The sequence below is a fragment of the Buteo buteo genome, chromosome 27 (assembly GCF_964188355.1).
Source record: "Buteo buteo chromosome 27, bButBut1.hap1.1, whole genome shotgun sequence".
NCBI lineage: Eukaryota > Metazoa > Chordata > Aves > Accipitriformes > Accipitridae > Buteo > Buteo buteo.
In genome coordinates, this window is record NC_134197.1 from 12,770,258 (window position 1) to 12,792,586 (window position 22,329).

At 37.2% G+C, this 22,329-nt stretch overlaps 1 protein-coding gene across 8 annotated transcripts in view; it reads right to left on the reverse strand.

Annotated features, from left to right (window-relative positions):
- The window catches only part of CLEC16A (C-type lectin domain containing 16A), an 87,740-nt gene that overhangs the window by 27,666 nt on the left and 37,745 nt on the right, over window positions 1–22,329 (reverse strand). For all 8 annotated transcript variants that reach the window (XR_012654579.1, XR_012654578.1, XM_075058827.1 and 5 more), the window contains 5 exons: window positions 20,910–20,960; window positions 18,510–18,638; window positions 14,365–14,485; window positions 1,619–1,770; window positions 671–875 (listed from right to left, as the gene is read on the reverse strand). Coding sequence is in view for 6 of the 8 variants with exons in the window: in XM_075058827.1 (XP_074914928.1) it covers window positions 671–875; window positions 1,619–1,770; window positions 14,365–14,485; window positions 18,510–18,638; window positions 20,910–20,960 (658 nt within the window). In the remaining 2 variants the exon portion in view is untranslated. The remainder of the gene's footprint in view (window positions 1–670; window positions 876–1,618; window positions 1,771–14,364; window positions 14,486–18,509; window positions 18,639–20,909; window positions 20,961–22,329) is intronic.

The following is a 22,329-nucleotide window of genomic DNA, read 5'->3' on the forward strand; positions in this document are numbered from 1 at the left end:
AACTGAGACAGCTGGTGTCCTTTTTCATTTGCCCACCTATTTTCCTTCCTGTATTTCAGGGTTTCCTTTTCTATACTCACCAATTCATTCAGCTTACTGGTAAGGTTCAATTTATTCTTCAGTCGCTTAATATTTAAGTAATATTTTAATCACTTTGCTATTTACTCAAATTAACTCTTCACTTCATCTCTTTGCATACACTTCCTCCAAACACAGCAATCTAGCTGTGACACTCCACTTAACATTTTGTATTGTTCATCATCACCACATCCAAACATTAAGCATTATCATCAACACCATCAGGCCACCATACAACTCAGGACTCAAGCAGGCTGAGCTCCCATTTAGTCTTAAGGCAGTAGAACATCTGCTTTCTAAGTAGGGCATGTGAATTTTGAATCACTGAATCACATTTAAAGAGAAATGCTGAGTTTTGTGAAATGATTGGAAGCTAGTGGTAACAAGACAGGATTCCTTCTTTTTCATCCTTTCTTTGATGTGTCTATCATTAAATACGAAAACACAGATTTTACTCCAATAAAATCTATTGCTTGGGAACTAGACACTAGTTTACAGTTTTCTGTGGCACAACACTTCTTAGATTTGTTAGAGTGACTTGCTATGACATACAAGTCTTATTTCTCAGAATCATTTCAAAATAACCATTCACCTGCTATTCTCTGCATTTTCATACGCCGAGCTTGGATGCGGCCTTTTGCAAGACGTTGTTTTGCAATAATGCAGCGAATGTGATCAGAAAAAATAAATGTAGCTTGAAGGATAGGGAAGGGCTTCGAATGAGGGCTTGAGGCAGGCTTATGAATTATTATGTTCAGAGCTCTACTGTCATCCTCTACTCCCGTCACCTGCATATCCTAAAAACAAACAGAAGGCAAGTAGTTAATGAAAAAATTAGCATTTTTAAACTACAGATTAAATATCAACATTAAAAGAAAACCCTATGAATGCTCCACAAAAGCTCCTAAAAAACCAGTTTCCATGCTTAAAAAAGAAAAAAAAAAAGACTATGCAAGTTGAAGTTGTACAACTTTGTATTTAATTCTTCAGAAATTGGTACTCGTAGAGATTTAAGTCAGTTTAAAATCCAATTAAGTAATTTGAGCATAGTGAATTTTCAGGAAATAAGAACAGTGTTGGCTAAGGCAAGAAAGACATAAATGAGAGAAACTTCTTAAAGCTTTTGAAATCAATTAGATAAGCACAGATCATTTTGAAGTTACAACCTGTCAACTTCCCTATCCATGTAGGAAGATCAGAACTCTAGGAGAGTTCATTACTGTGCCTCTTAAGGAAAGTGCCTGGTTCTCGATTCTAATTGTATACAATTTCAGTGTTCAAATGAATACAGCCCAATATATATAGGGGAAGTGTCCTCATTTTCAATCAAATGTGCCTCTAGTTAGCTATGTAAACTTCTTCATAAAACCAGAAATAGTTTAAAAGGCAGGAACTAGTAAAAAGACTAGGAACAGAAGAAACAAGTAAGTATGGTACAGAGCTTAGATATATAAGCTAATATTGGTATTACTATTTATCCAACATAAATGTAGATTTTCAGCTGAGAAAAAGCAACCACCCAGATTAAAACTTCTCTTACCTGCAAAAGGCCTGCAAACTTAACTACTCCCCATCCAAGTCTGGCAACATCTGGCTCAACCAAACTCATCTGGTAAATATCCACAGCCAGGAATCTTTGAACTTGACCACCATCCTTTGTTATGACTGTACAAGCAATGAGATCACTGTTGTCTGAAAGTAAGAAGGAAAAAAGTTACATAGCTACTGAAGTTAAGGGTTCTGGGTTTTGGTTGTTTTATGTAACGTAAAATGTTAATATATAAAAGTGTAATCATCTTTACAATATATGTTTAAAGTTATTCAAGGTATTTTTAAAATATGTATTTTGCATTTCCTTATCACACTTATAGTTACATATAAATGGCAGGATATATTTTAACAACACTGGTTCATATACCTTAGAAGTTACGTATAAGATGTGTATTATATGCAGCTTGCTTTCTCTTACCATCTTCATTACCTTTTAGTATAAGAGGTTACTGCATTTCAGGGATGAAATTGCAACAATGTTGATTTCTCTCACTAAGTGGAAGTCTCAAAAGTATTGTCAAAAGACCACAGATACAGTCCTACACCATTGAAGGCAATTACATCTACCTCATTATAAACTTATGCTTCATTCTGACACAAGTTACATTTCTACAGGTCTGAAACCTGACTATTCTGACTGTTGGAAGCCTTTCAACTTCAAGACTATATGGACTCTTCAGGTAAATTGTATCAGCTTTTTGCCAATATTTGTTAAATGAGGTGACATTTTTTCCTTTACCCACCCATTTTATTCATTTATATTGAATAAACGTATCCCCTCTTAACCATTACCATAGGACCCCTCAAACAAGCCCCAAAATACAGATCTCAAGTAGCAAATACAGGATTCCCTGATCCTCCTGCATCTCCTCACTGCACCTGTTCCAGTTCAAACCCATCATTCTTGAAAAACAACTAAATCACTTCCTTCACACCAACTGAAGTCTACTGAGTGCCCCATAAACTAGCACTGACAGCTCCTAGCAGACCTTTGCTAATCTTACTAGAGTTGCATTTTCCTTTGCTTCAGATTGATACTTTCATTCACATACTTAATACACACTGGTCTTTTTCCTCTCTCATCTAGTACAATTTTTAGCAAGTAAAAGATTCTATGACAACGCACACTGTCCTACTGAGTTCATCATCTTCGCAATTCTAGATAGTACTCCACATAATTTGACGGATTTAGCCAGCTAAGTTGCAGCATTTTACCTATTTCCTGCAATAGTTTTGATTGGGTTTGGGGTTTTTTTTAGGATAGAAACTATCCAACTTGAAAGCAATGACTTCTATATTTTGCTTCTACCTTAGCCAGAGTTTTTCAACACGCTCATTTTCCTTAGTGCTCTCATTCCTTAATATTGCTAAGGCATTGATAGACTCAGCAGTTTGGAGTCACTCGTTTAAATAGCCTTTCCTAAAATATCTGGGTTCAGTGCTATAGGCATCAATTGCTGTTAAGTTGTATAAGGCTTTTTTCCCCTCCTATTCCACATACACATACTATTTTTAAGGATGGTGTATTTTTAGACGTGTGTCTATATACTGAAATCAGTTTGATAAATGGTATCATTTACAGTAAGATAAGTATCTTTCAAAAAGGCTGCCACCTTATTCAGATTTTTTTATATCTATCTGAAGGGAGCTATTCTGATACACAGAATTCAATGGATCTCTAGTACTTATAGCAGTATCTCCATGCTGAACACTGATGTTAGGTGCTTTTGCATCTGAAACCCAGGCTGTAGCATTTTTCACATTATTTACACAATGCATTAAAAATAGTCCTGCTAAAGTTCAACTCTTATGTTCAGTATCTGAATTAAAACAATGGAAAAAATACCTGACTACTGTTTTTCTCCTCTTTAGTTTCCCATGGAAAAAAAACAAAACTAAAAATAAAACTAGAAGAATTAGCTACATGGATAGCAATGAAGCTACACGTTGTAAAAAACAGTAAAACTTAAATTTACTTATCCAAACATCTAAACAAGTAGTTAACACCATATTTCATACTAGAAACATCTGTGGGATAGATAAAAGCTGCAAGTGGAAGCATAGAGCTTTTTGCAGCAGCAGGTCATACAACTAGGGACAACAGCCATAAATTACGGTTTAGGAGGTAAAGGAAATTCTTTTGTGCATAATAGATCACAGCAGGTTACTCAAAAAGGTTGTGAAATTTCTGCCACCAAAGGTTTTCAAGTTTCAAAAAACCCCCCAAACAAACACTCCTCCCAAAACCAGTCTCGTCTTCCCCCCAGCGTCCCTCCCCAACCGAGAGGTCCCATCCAACTAACATTTATATGATTCTACCAATTACCCTTTACCAGCAGGATCCATTCAGAATTGATTGGGTGGTAGGAGAGAAAGGGAGGAAATTTGGAACCCTAATACTATCAAATTAGGATAATTAATGCTAATCCAGTGTGAATTTAGTGTGAGCTTTTGAAATTTGAGAAAACACTGCTACTTTTCTGCAATACATACAGGATTCAGTTACATGAGGATTGATTGCTATTGCCTTCTCATACGCCCTAGAAGGCTCAAGAAATCCATAATGGGATTGGCAAATATTACTATAGGAACCTATGGGAGATTTATTCCTTTTTAGAGAATAAGCTGAGACACCAGACAGAAAATCATAGGAGATCTCAAATGACAACGTAGGCTATATTTAAGCCAACAGAATGCTACTACAGTATTATTGTACCAATGACATTCTAATAATCTGAACAATAAAAGATAACAATAAATATTAAATGCATCAAAAGCTCTATCTAAATTTTTGATACAAAAGTGTATTTCTATTCATATATATTTTATACATACACATCTAGAAGTGGTAACAGAGGTATACATCTAATACATTCCTCCAGAAATTACTTTCTAATACCTAAATTATTCCACCTTTCCCTTTATAACTGGAAAGCCTGAAGTTATTATCAATGTTTCTAGGTCATGGGAAAACAAGAATAATACAAGTGTCATTTATTCTGAACTGGCCTGTGAATTTAGGCATAAAACACCCAAACATATTTGATTGTTTTGAAATGTGTAATGTTATATCCATCAGGGAATGAAAAACAGAAACTTTCTAATAGGAAGGATTGTAGCCAGGATTTAACTTCTCTGGAATTACAATTGATAACAAAGTGAATGTATTTCTACAATAAAATGGCAGACATGATCTCTGAATGTACACAATGGGGTAATACCTCTGCTTTACACTGCTGTATTACTGTAACACTGTGCCAGCTGAAGTACACAGTTTTAAAGAAGCAAGCTGAAAGCAACCTGAAAGACCACCACAACAAAAACTGACATGAAAATTACAAATACCCCCCTTTTTTTTTTTTAAAGCAAAAAGCTTAATAATTCAACTAATTTATTTTAAAGAATACCTGGGAGGCAGGAAGATTTTAATCCACACATAAATAGTATAAACAGATAAGAAATTTAATACAGGGCCAAGTCTAATGGACAAAAGCTACAAATAGCAGCAGTTCCATGGTGAAAATAATTGCCTGATGAAACTACACAATTGGTATTCTGTTTCTCCACAAGACAAAATTTCTAATCAAGAACTAACATTTTTCTAGGAGTACACTTTGGTTCAAACAGAACTAGCTTCACAGAAGTCATACGTATTGCACAGGATATATGCAATATTTTTTTCCAAGCCATAGAAACAGAATAAAATAAGTAAATTCCTATGAATATAGCTACTAACTGAGATGAAATTAATTCTCAAACAGTTGGTATGACTAAACAAGTATGGGCTTACTATACAGCCTATCCTCTATATCGCATAAACTCTTACAACTGAAGAGTTTTTTGAAGCAGTTTCAATAACAAGCATGAAGTGTCATGAGTGTTAATGAGCCCCTAAGGCTTTCAACAATTACAGATGTGTTTCAAAACCAGACTCTGGAACATGCCTGGTTACTTCTTAACTTGGGACTCTCTATTTATTGCCTCTTTCATTCTTTAATCCAATTAGTCCATCAATGTATTTATTTCAGATACAAATTCCTGGGACAGCAATATTCTTCTCAAGACCTGAAGTAACTGGACTTGGACCCCTCTGAATACGTAATGTGAGGTTGCTGAATTTTGTGGATAATCTATTGTGAGATTCTCAACATATAAGCCACAACACCAATTAGAGTTGTGAAGTTCTCAAATACTTGGTTTTGTCCAGTATTTACACAGTTTTTACTGCAAGCAGATGAAAATACTTGGAATTACTCCTGTACAAATTCAACTGCCTGACTACAAAAATGCAATACTTAAGGTAAAAGAACTCAAAGGGCAGAAGTTGTTTTCCAGAGCAGAAAGTTTGCATTTTATATCTGACAAAGACTTAAAGTAAAGCATTACTGTAAAAGTTTATCAAAGGACAGAAAGGAAAATTACTCATTTATTAGGCAACTGTTACAGGAATCTTTTGAGTTTATACAACTGAATATACCCCATTTACATGACTGTTTCTAGTTCACAGCTGCTGAAGGGTTGTAAGCTATAGTCATCCTTTATGACAAAAACAGAAAAGAAAGTGTGGTTAAACATATTTCCAGTGAACTGATCTGAGAATACTTAGAGCTGTGCTATAAAACAGTTACAGACACCCAACCACGTTTAGATGAAAGAATTTCAAGCCCAGTAAACTCCAGTACTATTGAAGTTTGATCTGGGGATTAAAGTGAACCACAGACTGAATGGATCACTGATGTGACAGTGCTGCAGAAAAGTGTAGTGTCATTTCTGAGATTAACAGCAATGCTTAACTTTTCCTCATACAAAATGAAGCTTGTAACCAGTTTGGACACTACGCCTCCAAGACATGGATCCAAGATTTCTCTGGACTTTCTCCAAGAAAAATACAGCTTCTAGGAAATACAGCCTATGAAGGAGAGTTCAAAGACTTCAGCTGCTTGCAGCGAAGAAGATTTAAATTAGGTGAAAATATTGCGTGAACACAGGCAACTATTTGCCTGGAAAGACTGTATTATAGGAAGTCTTTACAAATATGACAGCTACTTCAGGAGATGGTCTAAATGTACCTGACTGGCCTCAGGGCTTGATTTCTAATAATTTTATAATTTACAGTCATCACAATTCTAGAAATCATCTGCAGACACTAAAAGCTCTTACAGAAAACTTTTAGCACTTTGTGTGCATAGCTGGCAGTCCAAGATAAGCATTAGGCTGCAGAGAGTTAATGCGTCACCTCCCACTTTACATAAAGAACTTCTAACAGCATGTAGCCTATTTGGTACAATATTCTGCTTTACTACTTACCATGATAGTCTTTAATTGCAAAGAACTTCAGAGTTAAAGTTTTGCACTTTGACAAAATGAGTTCACAGAGCAATATTTGATCCTTGACAGAAGTACAACATATTCCCCAAATATACTCAGAGTTTACAAAGCCATTTCAAATTTTATGTAAGTCCTGTGAAACAATTATCTGCACCATACTCTCTATCCAAAATGTTTTTGACAACCTATGTTTTGATCACGTTGTTGAACAGTTTGAAATTAATTACTTCTGTTACTCTTCACGATAAACACCCTCTTTCAGAAAGGCTCAGAATTACTTTCTCACTATGTCTGCCATCTCTCTCTTGTCCAGCAGAAAGTCAGAATCTCAGTTCATGTACTAGTCCCTCTCCTCTTGGTCAGGACAGAATGCCACCACCCTTCTTGAACAGGGGAGCACTGTTGCCATCAGGAAAGAGCAGAAATGAGCAAGAGTAACTGCTAGGAGTGACTTGAACTCTCTGTTCATGCAAGAAATATGAACCCCTTTTAAAAGAAGAATTTCTCACCACCTGTTTCAGAATGAAATAGGTCTCAAAGACAGTTTTAATGCTAAACACTTTTTATAAAAGAAAAAGACTGTGTCAAGATTTAATGAACACAAAGGAAGATTCAGGAAGATTGCAAAGAGGTTTAAGATTACCTTGGAAAGAAAGGATAAAACAGAGAACTGTATACACATGAAGTGAGAAGGCAAGATAAACTGAGGAGAAACCCAGGGCACACATTTCAGAATGTAAACCAAAGGACAAGTCATGTTAAAGTTGGCTTGGCTTGTGGTTGGTTCCCACCCCCCCCTTTCTCCCTCCCCTGCCCCCACAAATGTGAGGTGAAAAATATGAAAAAAACCTGTCTTTTAAAAATCACTTTAAAAACTCTTGTTGACATAAAGTATGCACAACCATCACTGTAAGTGTGGAGAAAAAACCCCCAATAATCAGACTGGATTTGAGTATACTCAAAGAAAAATCTAGCGGAAGAAAGTAGCTAACAAATACATTTACAAAAATAACATTTACTCTAGTAGCCATCACAGAATTTTGAGAGCACATCTTTTCCCCATTACTGTTCTTATTCAAAGGAAAAAAAAAAGAAAATAACTGAAAATAAGGGACAACATATTATAAATGCTAATCACACACAGGGTACTGCAACCAAGCAGAAGCACGCTTGCTCCTAAAACTTATTTTCCTGTAAACACAAGACTACTGATTACCAGGCAGAGGGACTCTATTGCAGCACCATTTTCATGAATTGTCTCAAGACTGTCATGCTGCACTTCTGACAATATTTTTTTTATTACATAAATACCTTGATTATATTGTTTTCAAACAGATACCAAGTTATTAAATACAAATCTAGCCTTTGCTCCTACCAGGCAGCTATAACTTTAAAAATATTTCAACCAGTACTTATAAATCTAACAGAGAAAAGACCACTATCACAAGTAAAACATTAAATAATTAACTATCAGCAAACAAGCAAAACAGTCCAATTAAGCTCCTTCACATTACCACCAATAAATATAAGATTTGAACACCATGCACACTACAGATGAGTTATGCCACCAAGTCCAGAAAAAATCTTGCCTCCTGATGGTATTCAGGAACAAGTGGATGTTGGCATTTAAAAGGAGTATCTGTTAGAATTTCTTATAAAAGATGTGATTTCCTCTCAGATGCTTATCAAGTTTCAAGCATACTGAACATAATCCATTTTCTTGTACCATGTGTGCTAGTAGTACTCACCAAGTTACTAGTGTATGCTAGTGAAAAAATTTAATTGTCAGAATATCATGAAACCTTCACACTCATCTCAAGTGTTTCATAACCATCTGGAAAATGCTCAAGACTAATATTTACTAGTACCTACAGTGATGCAGGAAGACAAAACCAGATATGATATTCTCTTCTGCAAAGCATAAACCTAGAATGACTAGCTATTTTTGCTCAAACTGCATTTTTTCTTTTTAACATAAGTGTATATGCAATTCTTTCATAGAATCATAGAATTGTTTGGGTTGGAAAAGACCTTTAAGATCATCGAGTCCAACCATCAACCATGCCCATTAAACCATGTCCTGAAGTGCCTTGTCTACGCGTTTTTTGAACACCCCCAGGGATGGTGACTCAACCACTTCCCTGGGCAGCCTGTTCCAATGTCTGATGACCCTTTCAGTAAAGAATTTTTTCCTAATATTCGATCTAAACCCCCCCTGCTGCAACTTGAGGCCATTTCCTCTTGTCCTATCTCCAGCCACCTGACAGAAGAGACCAGCACCCACCTCACTACACCCTCCTTTCAGGTAGTTGAGGAGAGTGATAAGGTCTCCCCTCAGCCTCCTTTTCTCCAGACTAAGCAGCCCCAGTTCCCTCAGCTGCTCCTCATAAGACTTGCTCCAGGCTCCTCACCAGCTTAGTTGCCCTTCTCTGGACACGCTCCAGCACATCGATGTCTTTCCTGCAGTGAGGAACCCAAAACTGAACACAGGACTTGAGGTGCAGCCTCACTAGTGCCGAATACAGAAGAACAATCACCTCCCTGTTCCTGCTGGCCACACGATTTCTGATACAGGCCAGGATGCCGTTGGCATTCTTGGCCACCTGGGCACACCGCTGCCTTATATTCAGCCATCTGTCAGCCATCACCCCCAGGTCTTTCTCTGCCGGGCAGCTTTCCATCACTCTTCCCCAAGCCTGTAGTGCTGCGTGGGGTTGTTGTGACCCAAGTGCAGGACCCAGCACTTGGCCTTGTTGAACCTCATACAATTGGCCTCAGCCCATCGATCCAGCCTGTCCAGATCCCTCTGCAGAGCCTCCCTACCCTCGAGCAGATCGACCCTCCCTCCCAACTTGGTGTCATCAGCAAACTTGATGAGGGTGCACTCAATCCCCTCGTCCAGATCATTGATAAAGATATTAAAGAGAACTGGCCCCAAAACTGAGCCTTGGGGAACACCACTTGTGGCCAGCCATCAACTGTATTTAACTCCATTCACCACAACCCTCTGGGCTCGTCCATCCAGCCAGTTTTTTACCCAGCAAAGATTACACTTGTCTAAGCCATGAGCCACCAGCTTCTCAAGGAGCATGCCATGAGGGACAGGGTCTAAGGCCTTACTGAAGTCCAGGTAGACAACATCCACAGCCTTTCCCCCATCCACTAGGTGGGTCACCTGGTCATAGAAGGAGATCAGGTTGGTCAAGCAGGATCTGCCTTTCACAACCCCAAAATCCCACAAGACTTTTTTATTGTGAAGGTGGTCAAACACTGAAGCGGGTTGCCCAGCGATGCTGCAAAATCTCCATCCTTGACAATATGCAAAATCTGACTGATAAGAGCCCTGGGCAACGTGCTCTAGCTGACCCTGTTTTGAGCACGGGGGTTAGACTAGATGATCTCCCAAGGTTCCTTCCAACCTCAATTATTCTATGATAAATTTTCGTCAAATCTTATTAAAAAAATGTTGACTATGATGGCCTTGTAAAGCCTGCATATTTGGTAGAGACAGAGTGAATAAGGAGACTTAACTATAATGTTCCTTTTTTCAGTTTTAGCACAGCAATAATGGCTTTAAATGTATCAACATTTACCTCTGGGCCATGGCATTTAAAATGTTGTCACTAACAGAATCAGCAGCCTGAAACCAAGCACCGAGGCTGTTAATTTGAGCTGCCAGTGAACTTCACACGAACAGTGAGCTGCTGAAGATGAAAGAAGCCACCCACATGAGACACCTACAAACTCACATGCAGTCTAAGGCAGGCAGTTATTACATAATACGCGAGTGCTTCAAAACTATTTACAGTAAAAAACAATACTGAAAAGTAACAGTATATATCATTCTGGTGGCAGCATACCCAGCAATATGGAATGAACCTTCTGTGAAATACCTGACTCATTTCTAAACATACAGTCATATATAGCGCTGACAACCTTGCAGCTACACTTAAAGGTTTACAATGAACATATGCACATCAAAAAATTAAAATGCTTCTTTACAAGAAACTTTAACCTTTCTTATCAAGCTCCCATAAAACACCAGCATTGCATTCAAAGCACCATTTTGATAAGGTGAGTTTTGCCAGATTTTTCAAAATCAAAGCAGTAGCTGAAACAAGTACTGGATCTTGTTAAACCTCTACTCCTTCTTGACAATATATGTATATGAATGAGCATAACCACTGGAGGCATCTCAATGTTCAGAAAAATTTTAAAAGCATTGTAATAATATTTTTGATCTAACAAATTTTCCTCAATCTATATCTCCAAAGTGATAATTAAAGAAAGGCACACAATTATAATTTTTCGGATCATGTTTTGCCAACTGCTAAGTCTCCTCCCAAGATACGGCACCTATGCAACGGTGTGTATCCTGTTTGATTTATGCTGAAATACTGATATTCTTGTCTGTTTTTCTTGGGCAATGAAAAGACTTGAACTAGAAACTATGTCTTTATGCTACCACACACACTAGAACTTCACCACTGGACTACGTCAGTTCAGGTAGTTTAAGTAACAATAGCAGTAATATGCAGTTTACAAAGTGTTAGCAACTGAACTACATAAACTGATGCACACGTAAGTGGGGAACTTCACTCAAAGGCCCCAATGAATGCATAGTATTTGCTAGTAGCCTTAAAAATATTAAAATTAAAAATCACAAACCAACTCTGATGACTTTGAATGAAGAGTGGGCTGTGTTGTAGATGGGAAGAAGAGACAGAGGGGAAAAAAAGTAAACGTCCCAAAGAAAAGGTTAAACCCCCCCCCCCAACCCCTCCGAACAAAAGAGGGGGAAAAAACCCCAGCTAACACCAACCCCATAATCACGGATACTCAGCAAGTGACTTGATAAAACCAAATATTATCTATTTGCGGTGAGAGTCAGATCCAGATACCTGTATCTGTGCTACACAGTATTATTTTACCAATTTACTGACAAGAAATGCTCCTCCCAAGGAAACACTTGAAACATTTTGTGGAGATACCAGTGCCACTTCTTTGGAACAGGTCTAACACCTGTTGACTTGATGAAATAAGTCTACGACTTTCTAGCTAACCAGGAAAAAAAAAGTGTTTTGAAGCCAGCATATGAAACTCCACATCAGGCACTGATTGTTCAAGACCGATTCTGACTCAAAGACAGAATATGAGAACACTCAACAGGAAGGGCTTTTTACAGCCTTTTTCAGTTTAATTCAGTTTTTGGAAATAGGCTAGAACTCTGTTCAAAATTTTGAGACACCAGAGTGACTGACTCACTCCTTCAGATACAGGCTGTTTTCACCAATAGTAGGGTAAGCAATGTGTTTAACTGAACTTCTGTAACTCTGCCAGCTGTAGAAAAATTTTTGTTTACTGATAAATGCTGGGGTGTATGGAAAGAGTCATGCTTTGAAAAATCTATGGCTGTAATTACCTATTGTCCCAAAATAAAGACTAAAACCTTCTGTGAAAAGGTAAGAAAACAGTGAATACATTAAGCCACAGAACTGCCACCATTATGTGGATACTCTATTTAAACTTAAATATGTAACACCACCACATATATAGAATAGATAAAACTGTAATACTCTCCAAATGTGTAACACTTCTTACTACAATTCATACTGTTTATAAAGTCTATTATCTGCACTAGATGTTTACTAAACAGTATCTCAGGAGTGTACCTGGAGCTACCAAAACATCTCTGCAAAAGATTCGGGTTTAACCCTGATGTAATCTGTAACAGCTTCCCATCTGTCCACAGAATATAAACACATACACGTATATTTGTGCATTCAGACATTTTGAAAGTCCTATATCAATCCTGCTGCCTTCTGATTTATGTCATTCCAAAAGCTGGTTTGGTAGTTAACACCTAGTTAGTAAAAAAAGCAGTGATCTTAATTCTTAATTAAAACATTTAATTAAAAAAAAAAAAATCAGCTCAAGTTAATGACTAAATTTCTAAAATATATTATCTGGGAAAAAATATCCTCTTTTCAAACATTCCAGTAACAGTAACACACTATGAGCAGCAGGGATGCATAACACCTCTAGTTTTGAGTGACATGTCCTCTTCCAGAAGAAGCAGTTTAGAGAGGTTTCTTTTGTAACAATAAACCCAGCTGCTGAAGTTTACACTAATGAGAACTTGGTTTTCTCCTCCAATGAAGGATGGATCTGCTGTCCCAAATTTTAAGTGTGTAATAAATTGTAACTGCTCTTCTCAGTGAGTTCCTGGTTTTGTAATCAAAGAGCTACTAGCATATGGCAATATGCTTAATTCAAACTGTATGACAAAAAAATTAGAGTGAGTATAGCCTGGCAGATTCTTATCTACAAGACGGTTTCTAAGCACTATTCCACACTTTTGAGTCTTTTTGCTTTTATACTGCAGTTGTGAGACTTCTTGAATGCTTTCCTGTCACATCAGGCGATAAACACTGTAGTTAAGAATTCCACATTTGATAGCAATAAAACATTCACTGTAGAATAGTCTGCAGATTAAAAAGACAAGCTAGAAATCACTAGCTAGAAATCCATGAGCTCTTCTAAAAAAGAGCACTGGGAAAGATGTTGTACTGTTTAGTAACACATAAGGTCATCTAGAGATGTATTAATTTACCATCAAAATATACAAGTATATTGAATTTGCAGACAAATAGCCTACTTCATGATTCTATTCTTTCCAACTTCTTTGTTTCTTCAGTATGAAGAGTGCAGTAGTATTCTATAGTAACGCAGAAAGAAGGTACTTTGCCTTTACTTCATAAGAAGTACCACTTTATATCACAAGGTCATTCTGGACATTACAAACCAATTCCCCTCAGGAATAGCTCAGCATCCTGTTCAACTATGGCAGTAAAAGCTTCCACACACCAACTTTAAAATGACAGAAGAGATGTGAAGAAAAAGAACTCCAGGGCAAGAGGACACATGATGACAACCAAGGCCCCGTATCGGTAAAACAGCACAGTGTAGCTGTTGAAGTAATTACCTCCAGTCTCTTCAAGTTCATGAATGGTTTAAGCGCATTTTGAATAGGTGAAAGCAGAATAGAAGAAAATCCTCCTAGGATCAGTTCATTTAGAAAACTAACACAGCAGGGAACCAGATGAAGGACTCCGAAACCTTTACATGCTAATATTTAAACTCTGGAATATTTATTAACAGTCTCTTTAAAAAAAACAAAACAACAACAAAAACAAAAACACACACAAAAAAACCCAAACAAAAAAACCCACAGAAACCAACAAACCACAAGAAGGGTTCTAAATCCAGTAGAAGACAAACTTAATACGATCATCCTTGGTAGTCACTTATACAAGATAACTATTTGGGGGTTTTAACTTCAAAAAAAAGCCAGCAATTTTTCCATGTCATAGACATAGACATTTGGGAAATTGAGGGACTACTTACTCAAGTCAAGAACATCATCTGTCTTTATCAGATCTTCCTCCCTTGTGAGTGGTAACTGAGTTTCTGGTTCATCTTGCAAGTGCAGTGATAGTGAACGGAGCATAAAGAAAACTCTGATTGCCTTCAGAAATTAAAAAAAAATGAGATTAAAATATAGCTGCATTCAACAGTACACGTTTTAACAGAATCTTACAAACATATACTCGCTTTTACAGCCCCTGAGTTTGTTGTCATGCAGTAAATCTGCTTTTTAAATTGAGAAAGTAGACCGTAATTTCAAAGTTAAAAAAAGGATATGGAAGAAGTTGAAACATGCTATTTATTTTCAATGAAGAAGCAGCAGCAGAGCTTTTATCCCACTGGCACACTTACATAGATTGTGACTGATAGGCAAATGATTACAGGAGCTGTTTAAGTAAAAACAACAATCTTGGATTATTTTTTTTTTTAAATCATTATTTTAAGACTGATTGTATTTACAATACCTATATGCTCCAGACAACTATACAACCAACCTTCAGAGACTCTCACATTTTGAACTTAAAACAGCAATAAATTTTCTGGCTGTGTCTAGCTAACATGTCTACAAGTTTAAGAGAAAACAGTGGGGATTTTTGAGTTTTAAATTTGCTGTGTTCATCAAAACTAACCATGTGCAATATAGCATTCTCTGACAAATTCATCTATAGTCTCAGAAGGTCTACATCAGGGCAAAGAAAGCTCCACCAGTCCCAAGGAACTTTCAACAGCTACTCTGTGAAATTAATATTCTTGTTTTGATTTAGAAATTAATGACATATGGTGTGCAAAGACTAGATAAAGTGCCAAAGAACAATCATCATTTTATTAGTCACATTTTGAAAGGCATCATTTATAATCCTCTTCCACTACAAGAACTGTATTTTCAGTATAGCAAATGAAAAAATAATTTTTTATTACTTCCGATGTTTTGTTTTTTAAAACAGTTTCCTACATAGTAATTCTGTGGCATACTGTAAATTATCAGCTGCCTTACAGTAAAAGCATTGAGTTCATGGAACAGCTGCAGTGCCCAGGAACTGCCAGATTGCAGGAAGTATTAGGAAAAAACAAATCTAAACTGCTTTAAAGCAAACCCCTTCACCCCTCTCTTTTTAAAATCAACTGAACTGTGGCTCCTGTGAACCAGAAATGCGAGCGCTTGGCCAGCTATCATACTGGTGGTGCTTTCAGAAACCTTTGGCAGAACAGGGATGAAGAGAGGGAAGTCATGTATCTGGCTCTTCCATGAACTGACACGAGGGCAGATGAATTTGGTATGCTGACACCAGGGCAATATGATTATTTGGAGCAAAGAATGTCAAGGATATCTAACAAAAACACAGTACTAACACTACCTTGTGAATAACAGCAGAGTCATTTTATCATGGGAGATGATCTCTCCCATATAGACAGATTGCATTCTAATGCATTGTGGATTTTACTGAAATTAAATAGGTTTACTATAAAGCAATTTCACTGCCGGATGCTTCAAGAAGAATTCATGGTATTAGGTTTAAAATTTTCCAAATTCAATCAAGAACAGCAACATCCTTGCATTTTTGGTAATCCAAAAGTCAAACCCAAAAATGTTTGGGTTTTTTTTGTTTGTTTGTGTTTGTTTTTTTTTTTAATTCAGAGGGCAGGCATCACTCAGCCTGCTTTCACTTATTTTCCCCCCAATTGTCTTTCCCTCCTAGACACAGCATTAATTTCCCTCACATACATTCCCTATAAAACTAATGTCACTCATCTCCAAACATGTAATCACTTTTACTGCAGAATAATCTACAGGAGTAGGGAAGAAAATCAGAACTTTAGCCTTTGCAAGAAAAAAATAACAAACAAGAACATCAGGTGAAAAAGGAACTACACTCTGCTTCCTACAATAGCCCTCAGTTTGCTAGCAATATCAATATAAACCCAAAAGCATGTGATTTGTGGCTTCCTATAATTATTTTGTAACTATATAATTTATAATCTTTATAATTAAAGATTTTATTAGATCTCAAAACAGCAGAGCAGTTCAGCAGCCAAGAAATTTTTTTCAGCTGACTTTGTTTTCTTGGTTAGGTAGGAACAAATATGAACTGCTATCTGCATTAAAGAACTACACATTATGATGAGGTATACTTTGCGCTGATTCCTCCATCTGTATACACATACCATGTGCAATGAAATAGTAATTTGCAGGGAAACCAACCATATCTTATTACATTCCCATGAAATAGCGTTCTCACAGTTAGCTCAGAATCTTATCTCAGAATCTTAGCTTGCTATGTACTCCGAGGTGCAGAGTTTGAGACCCATACTGTTCATTACTTCCCAAATAAGCATGTAAATGAGTTTGCATTATTCTAGGTGACTGGTAAGCAGTACCATCTTTACGACTATAGAAATCAGAAGGAAAACATGGAACCAACAAGCGGTAACTGGACTATCAACAATTCAAAAGAGCATCTGATTCTGGGGAGAAGGCTTGATCAAGCAGTAGTAGCTGATTTCAGAAAGCAGCCTAACAACTTCTTGTCATTTTAATGTTTTAAGTCAGAGGGGTTGGCTGTCTGGATTTTGGACATGTGCCTTTTGATAACTTGAGAGATATCTGATTTCTGAGAGTTTCTCCTAAAGTTGTTAAAAGGAAAAGAATTGCCACTTAGAGGGACTTTTACAGCAAAAGAAGTGAGAGCCTGAAAAGATCTGATCTCTAACAGCTAAGAACTCATGATACAATCAAAGTACAGGACTCCTTCACTCGCTAGCAAAATGAAACTTGAGAACTTTTGCAGAATCATGCCATGGGATGCTCAGAATTGAATCACTATCCATTTGAAACTATCAGCAAAAAGGACGTCCACTGGGTTAGGCGGCAGCAGCAATGTCTCAAGATACACCTGAAGTTCAGCATATTGTTATGGCAATTCAGCCTAAGAGAGACAGCCTAGCTGGAAGAAAGTAATACACGAATTCAAAGAAATTCTAAAACTTCTAGAGCAATGCAATCAGGGGAAGGAGGACCAACAAGGAAGCGTTCTGGGAATTCTTGCTGATGAGAAAGACCCTTCCATCCCAAAGAATTTACAGGAATATTTGTATTGATTTTTGAATTTCTACCAACAGAAGTTAAACTATTCCTTATTTAGCAGAAGAAAAACCATGGAGCTGTCAGTTTCCATTAAGATGCATTTCTAAGTATCATTCTGTTAAATGCCTCAGAATTCTAGGAAGCATTTTTGCTTTCTAAGAACAATACTTTTCAAGATAATACACTGTACTTTATCAAACTTAACTTTTATTATCACAGCAAGTTATGTGGCTTATTGTACATAATGAAAACAAAAGTTTTCAGAAGATTCCTGGAATATGTTTTTTCTTCAAGAGTACTTGAATATACTTACGTATACATTTACATAAATGCAAAGCTACCCGAAGAACAGCACTTTTCAAATAATAACATCATGCAGTAATGTATCTTTAAGACTTACTGGCACTGCAAGGCTTATAGGACACCGCCAGATAAGGGCCAAGAACTGATTACCCAAGAATGCTGATAATGATGTTGTTATTCAGGTCAGTATCACCTCTACAGATTGTGTCAGTCATAAAAATAGATACTTTGCTGTTTTTCTCCTCACTCTCAAGTTCTCTATCATGAATTACTTTGGCAAGATGAATACTGCCAAGTAAAATTGTACTTTTGCCATGTCTAGAAACACAAGCAATATGAAGCCAGCCAGCCTTCCAGTGGAGATTCTTACTATAGGAATATAATGAAAGATAGACTGGCATACCAGATCACAAAAGGAAACTGACAATATATTAATGAGTGTCATCAAAATGCCTTTTTATGTAGATGTCTCCACTGTCTAAAAAATTAAAAACCCAGTGCAAGAACATATTGAATTGACTAGACACAAAAATTGTAGAGAGAAAAAAAAAAGTTTCTCCTCCAGAACAGATAAATATTATATACTCTACACACAGGTCTGTCTTCATCAAGTCTTTATGATTTTATGGATGAAGCTTCCAATCAAGCAGCTTTCAAGGAAAAATGTTTGTATTTCTAGAATTGTTCAAAGCCTTTGGCATCATTCTGTCATGAACGAACGTAAGAAAGTCTTACTCACTCTTCGTGTTCTTTCCACATCTCCACAAGGCAATCTTTTCACAAAATCAATACCAGTCAGTGGTGTCCCCGTTGGAGGCAACAAGATTGAGGCATCCATCATCAAGTACTCTACATTCATGGGTTTAATCTATAAAAATATTTTAACACTGATTACTATAGAGAACAATTAGCATTTGCATCTTTACTTTCAAATACAACTCATGGTTGTATATTTTAAGTGGAAGGAATTGTTATAGAATTCTAAGAATTTTTAATACCATCCATCTTATTTTAAGCTCCTTACATGCAATCTTTCTTTTCTATCTGCTCATTATTCCCTAACATACTGTTGAAGTTTCCATACTGAAAAAACACAGGAAAAAACTGTGAAAGATTACAGAAGAAAAGCTATTTCATGAGTACTAAACCCCAAAGTCTGTCAGGCTTGATTTTAAGTTTTGACTCAAATTTGTAATTACTTCAATCACAAGAAAAAGTTTGCCATATCTTTTTCTCTCCAAAAAGAACTCTCTAGTCTCTAATAATGCAGTAACTTTCACACTAGACAGTTTGCTTCAATCTTGCTACTAACAGAGTCTCTCCCTACATGGTTGCTTATTTTCATGAATAAATGGTGTCTGAAATATCTATCCTTTTGTACCTTTCGGCAATTTCATCCAAGTTCTATTATTTACACATGCACTAGAGACATGAGCTTCTTTTTGTCAGAAAGCTAGCTGTAATGGCTAAAACATATTAAAAGCCCTTCCTACAGCTTGTATGATATTCTGCATAGAAGAAAAACGCAGTCATGTGGGCATTCCAAAATAGCCAACTGTAACTGGAAGCGTTCCTGGCCACTTTGCCATGGTCAGATACCATAAAAGAAACAGACTGAAACAAGAATTTTCAGAGTGCAGTCTTGAACTGCTGCCTTGCACTCAAACAAACTCAAAACCAGTCTTTAGGCAATTTTTCTGATCGTAGAACAATTCATCTTCAGTGTCTGAAACACTGGATTAACAAATTTAATTGATGTGTAGAAAGATACAGAAATCTACATAGACAGTGAGAACAAACGAGAACACAGAACTAAAATTTCCAACAAGTAAATAACTACTATAGATGCAATTCACCTGAGTGTACACTGGTTTAAACAGCATTTTACATCATAAAGGTAAAGAATGTTAAAAAAGAAAACTCATTGCTGAAAGCAAAATTACTAAGGACTACGGTGTTCAATTTACTTGCTCCTCTAAACCTTCATCTACCATTAATAAAGGCACAACTTTTTTCTTTCTTTGTCATTAGGACAGAGCAAGTATACTTCTGCCTTGGTAGAAGCTCTGTACCATGTTATTTACACAACTCATCTGACAAGACAACAACAGTGTTACTTAGTACTTAAATTGGCCCACCCAGCAAGTAATTTGCTAGCTAGGCAAATAAACATGCTTTAAGGAAAACAAACTTCAAGTTCCAGGGTGTAGATCTGTCTTTTATGGTGAATGAAAAAAATGCAGTCTCAGAAATAGAGATACAACAGAAAAACCTACATGTATACCGAACTTGCAACATAAAAATGATGGTAGTATCAGCATCCCTTCTCAAACTAAATGTACAGCAATACTTAACTACTAAAAAATTAAATGTTTTACTAAATACTGCTATTATTTAGACTGGTCAGATATATGCAAGATGCTTCCCATATTAAAAGACTTATTACGACACACCAACTGTAGACTGTGTTTTGTTTTTTTTTCTTCAAAAAGACCACTAGTGGCTGCTTATTAAATCCCTGTACCACTGTGGAAAAAAAAATCTGTAACTGACTACCCAAAGTATTTTTATCCAAATTCTAACCTAAGAATTGAAACAGATAATTAGTTTCAAAACATGTTTACAGGTTAAATATGAACTGTTTGAGATGAAGTTTAGTAATCTGTTAAAACTTTCACAGCCAGTACTGTGGCACAGGCAGTACATCTCCTAGATGAGACAAGGGCCCCAATATTTGCTCGCCAGAACCCTGTTCTCTTGTGGCAAGTAAAGTGGCACCACTCAAAACTGAAACCTTGCTGGGATTCAGAGAGATATAGGAAGATTTTCACATTGTTTAATAACCAGGAAAAAAAATTAGTCCAATGTCTCATTTCTCAGAATAAAGTAATTTTTGTATACTCACTTTCAGAAAGTAATGGGCTTTTATTTAATAGAGAGCTGTGAAATTTCACATAAACCATTTATGTTAGTGTAGACACAACTCCTCAGAGACCAAAACAACCCATCCACATTTTGTTATTCTACTGCCAGAAATAAAGATACCAGCATACTCAGTAGTTATTAGTAAGTACTTGTTCTTGCTCCTGTGCTGTACCTAGGTTTGAGGATTTGGCAGGGCAGAAGGGGTGTCACTTACTGTCATACTCCGGTATTCATCTTCAAACATATCCAGAAAAATTTCTTCTCCCTTTCAAAAAACAGGGATACAGACATATCATGAATCCTTATGGCTACGAAGCCGTGTTTGTTTGTTTAATTACGTACTGGGTGTCTGTGTCCAGGTGCTGGCAGCAGGGCTGCAGGGGCCCGTGTGCGGAGAGGCCAGGGCTGCCCCGTGGCCAACACGGCCGGTTCCAGCCACCTCCAACAGCCCCACTGCAGGACACGGCTGAGCCCTTCAGCAACACCGATGGCACCTCTGGGAAAACACGTTTAAGAAAGGGAGAGAGATTCCTCTGCAGCCCACGGAGAGGACCGTGGTGGACCAGATATCCACAGTGCAGCATTGGAGCAGGTGGATATGCCCTGAAGGAACTGCAGTCTGTGGAGGACCCACAATGAAGTGGATTTTTTTCCGGAAGGACTGCAGCCCATGGAGGAGAGGACCCACACTGGGGCAGGGGAAAAGTGTGAGGAAGAAGCAGCAGCAGAGATGAACTGTTACGGACTGACCCCAAACCCCATTTCCCGTCCCCCCCGTACCACTCAGCAGGGGGAGAAGGTAGAAGGGTCAGGAATGAAGGAGCAAAGTTGAGCCTGGGAAAAGGGAGGGGTGGGGGAAGGTGTTGTTTCATTTGTCTTTGTTTCTGACTACCTAAAATTATTTTAATTGGCAACAGATTAATTTTTGCCAAGTTTGGTCTGGTTTGCCCATGACAGTAATTGGTAAGAGATCTCCCTGGCTTTATCTCAACCACAAGATTTTTTCATGTTCTATTCTCCCTCCGTCCTGTTGGTTAACCCACCACAAGTTACTTATTTTTTGTAAGTCACATTGAGAAAAAATTCTTCAAAAGAATTCTAACAAAACTAGGAAGATATTTTAGACACTCAAAATCTGTCATGGATTTACTGCTCTTTACATAGAAGTTAACACCTAGGGCTAAAATTATTTTTTTCTCATAGTTTACAATACAAAAAAAAAGGCGGCAAAAAGCTGCAGAGGTCTCCAATAAGAAAAAAAGATGAATTAAAATTTTAGATCATCATTTCAGATAAGACACAAACAAAAAGTAATGCCAAAACCAAACACATTCCCTATTACTGTCAATGATAAAATCCCAGGAATGTTCTAATAGCATGGCTCTCTTCCATTAAATACATAGCAGCTGCAACAAAAGCACATGACTGCTAACTTGACCTCCAGTACAAACCCTGTGAGACTTCTAACAGCCTTTTTGTGACATATGTCAGTGTGGTATGGGAAGGGCAGGAAAGGAGAGGAATCCTCCAACAAAACACTTCCTTCTCTATCACAAATACGGAGTTTCCATCTTAAAAAAAGTGCTGCCTTGGGTACTATGTAGAGACTGGGCTGCAGACTTGCTTCTAATTCC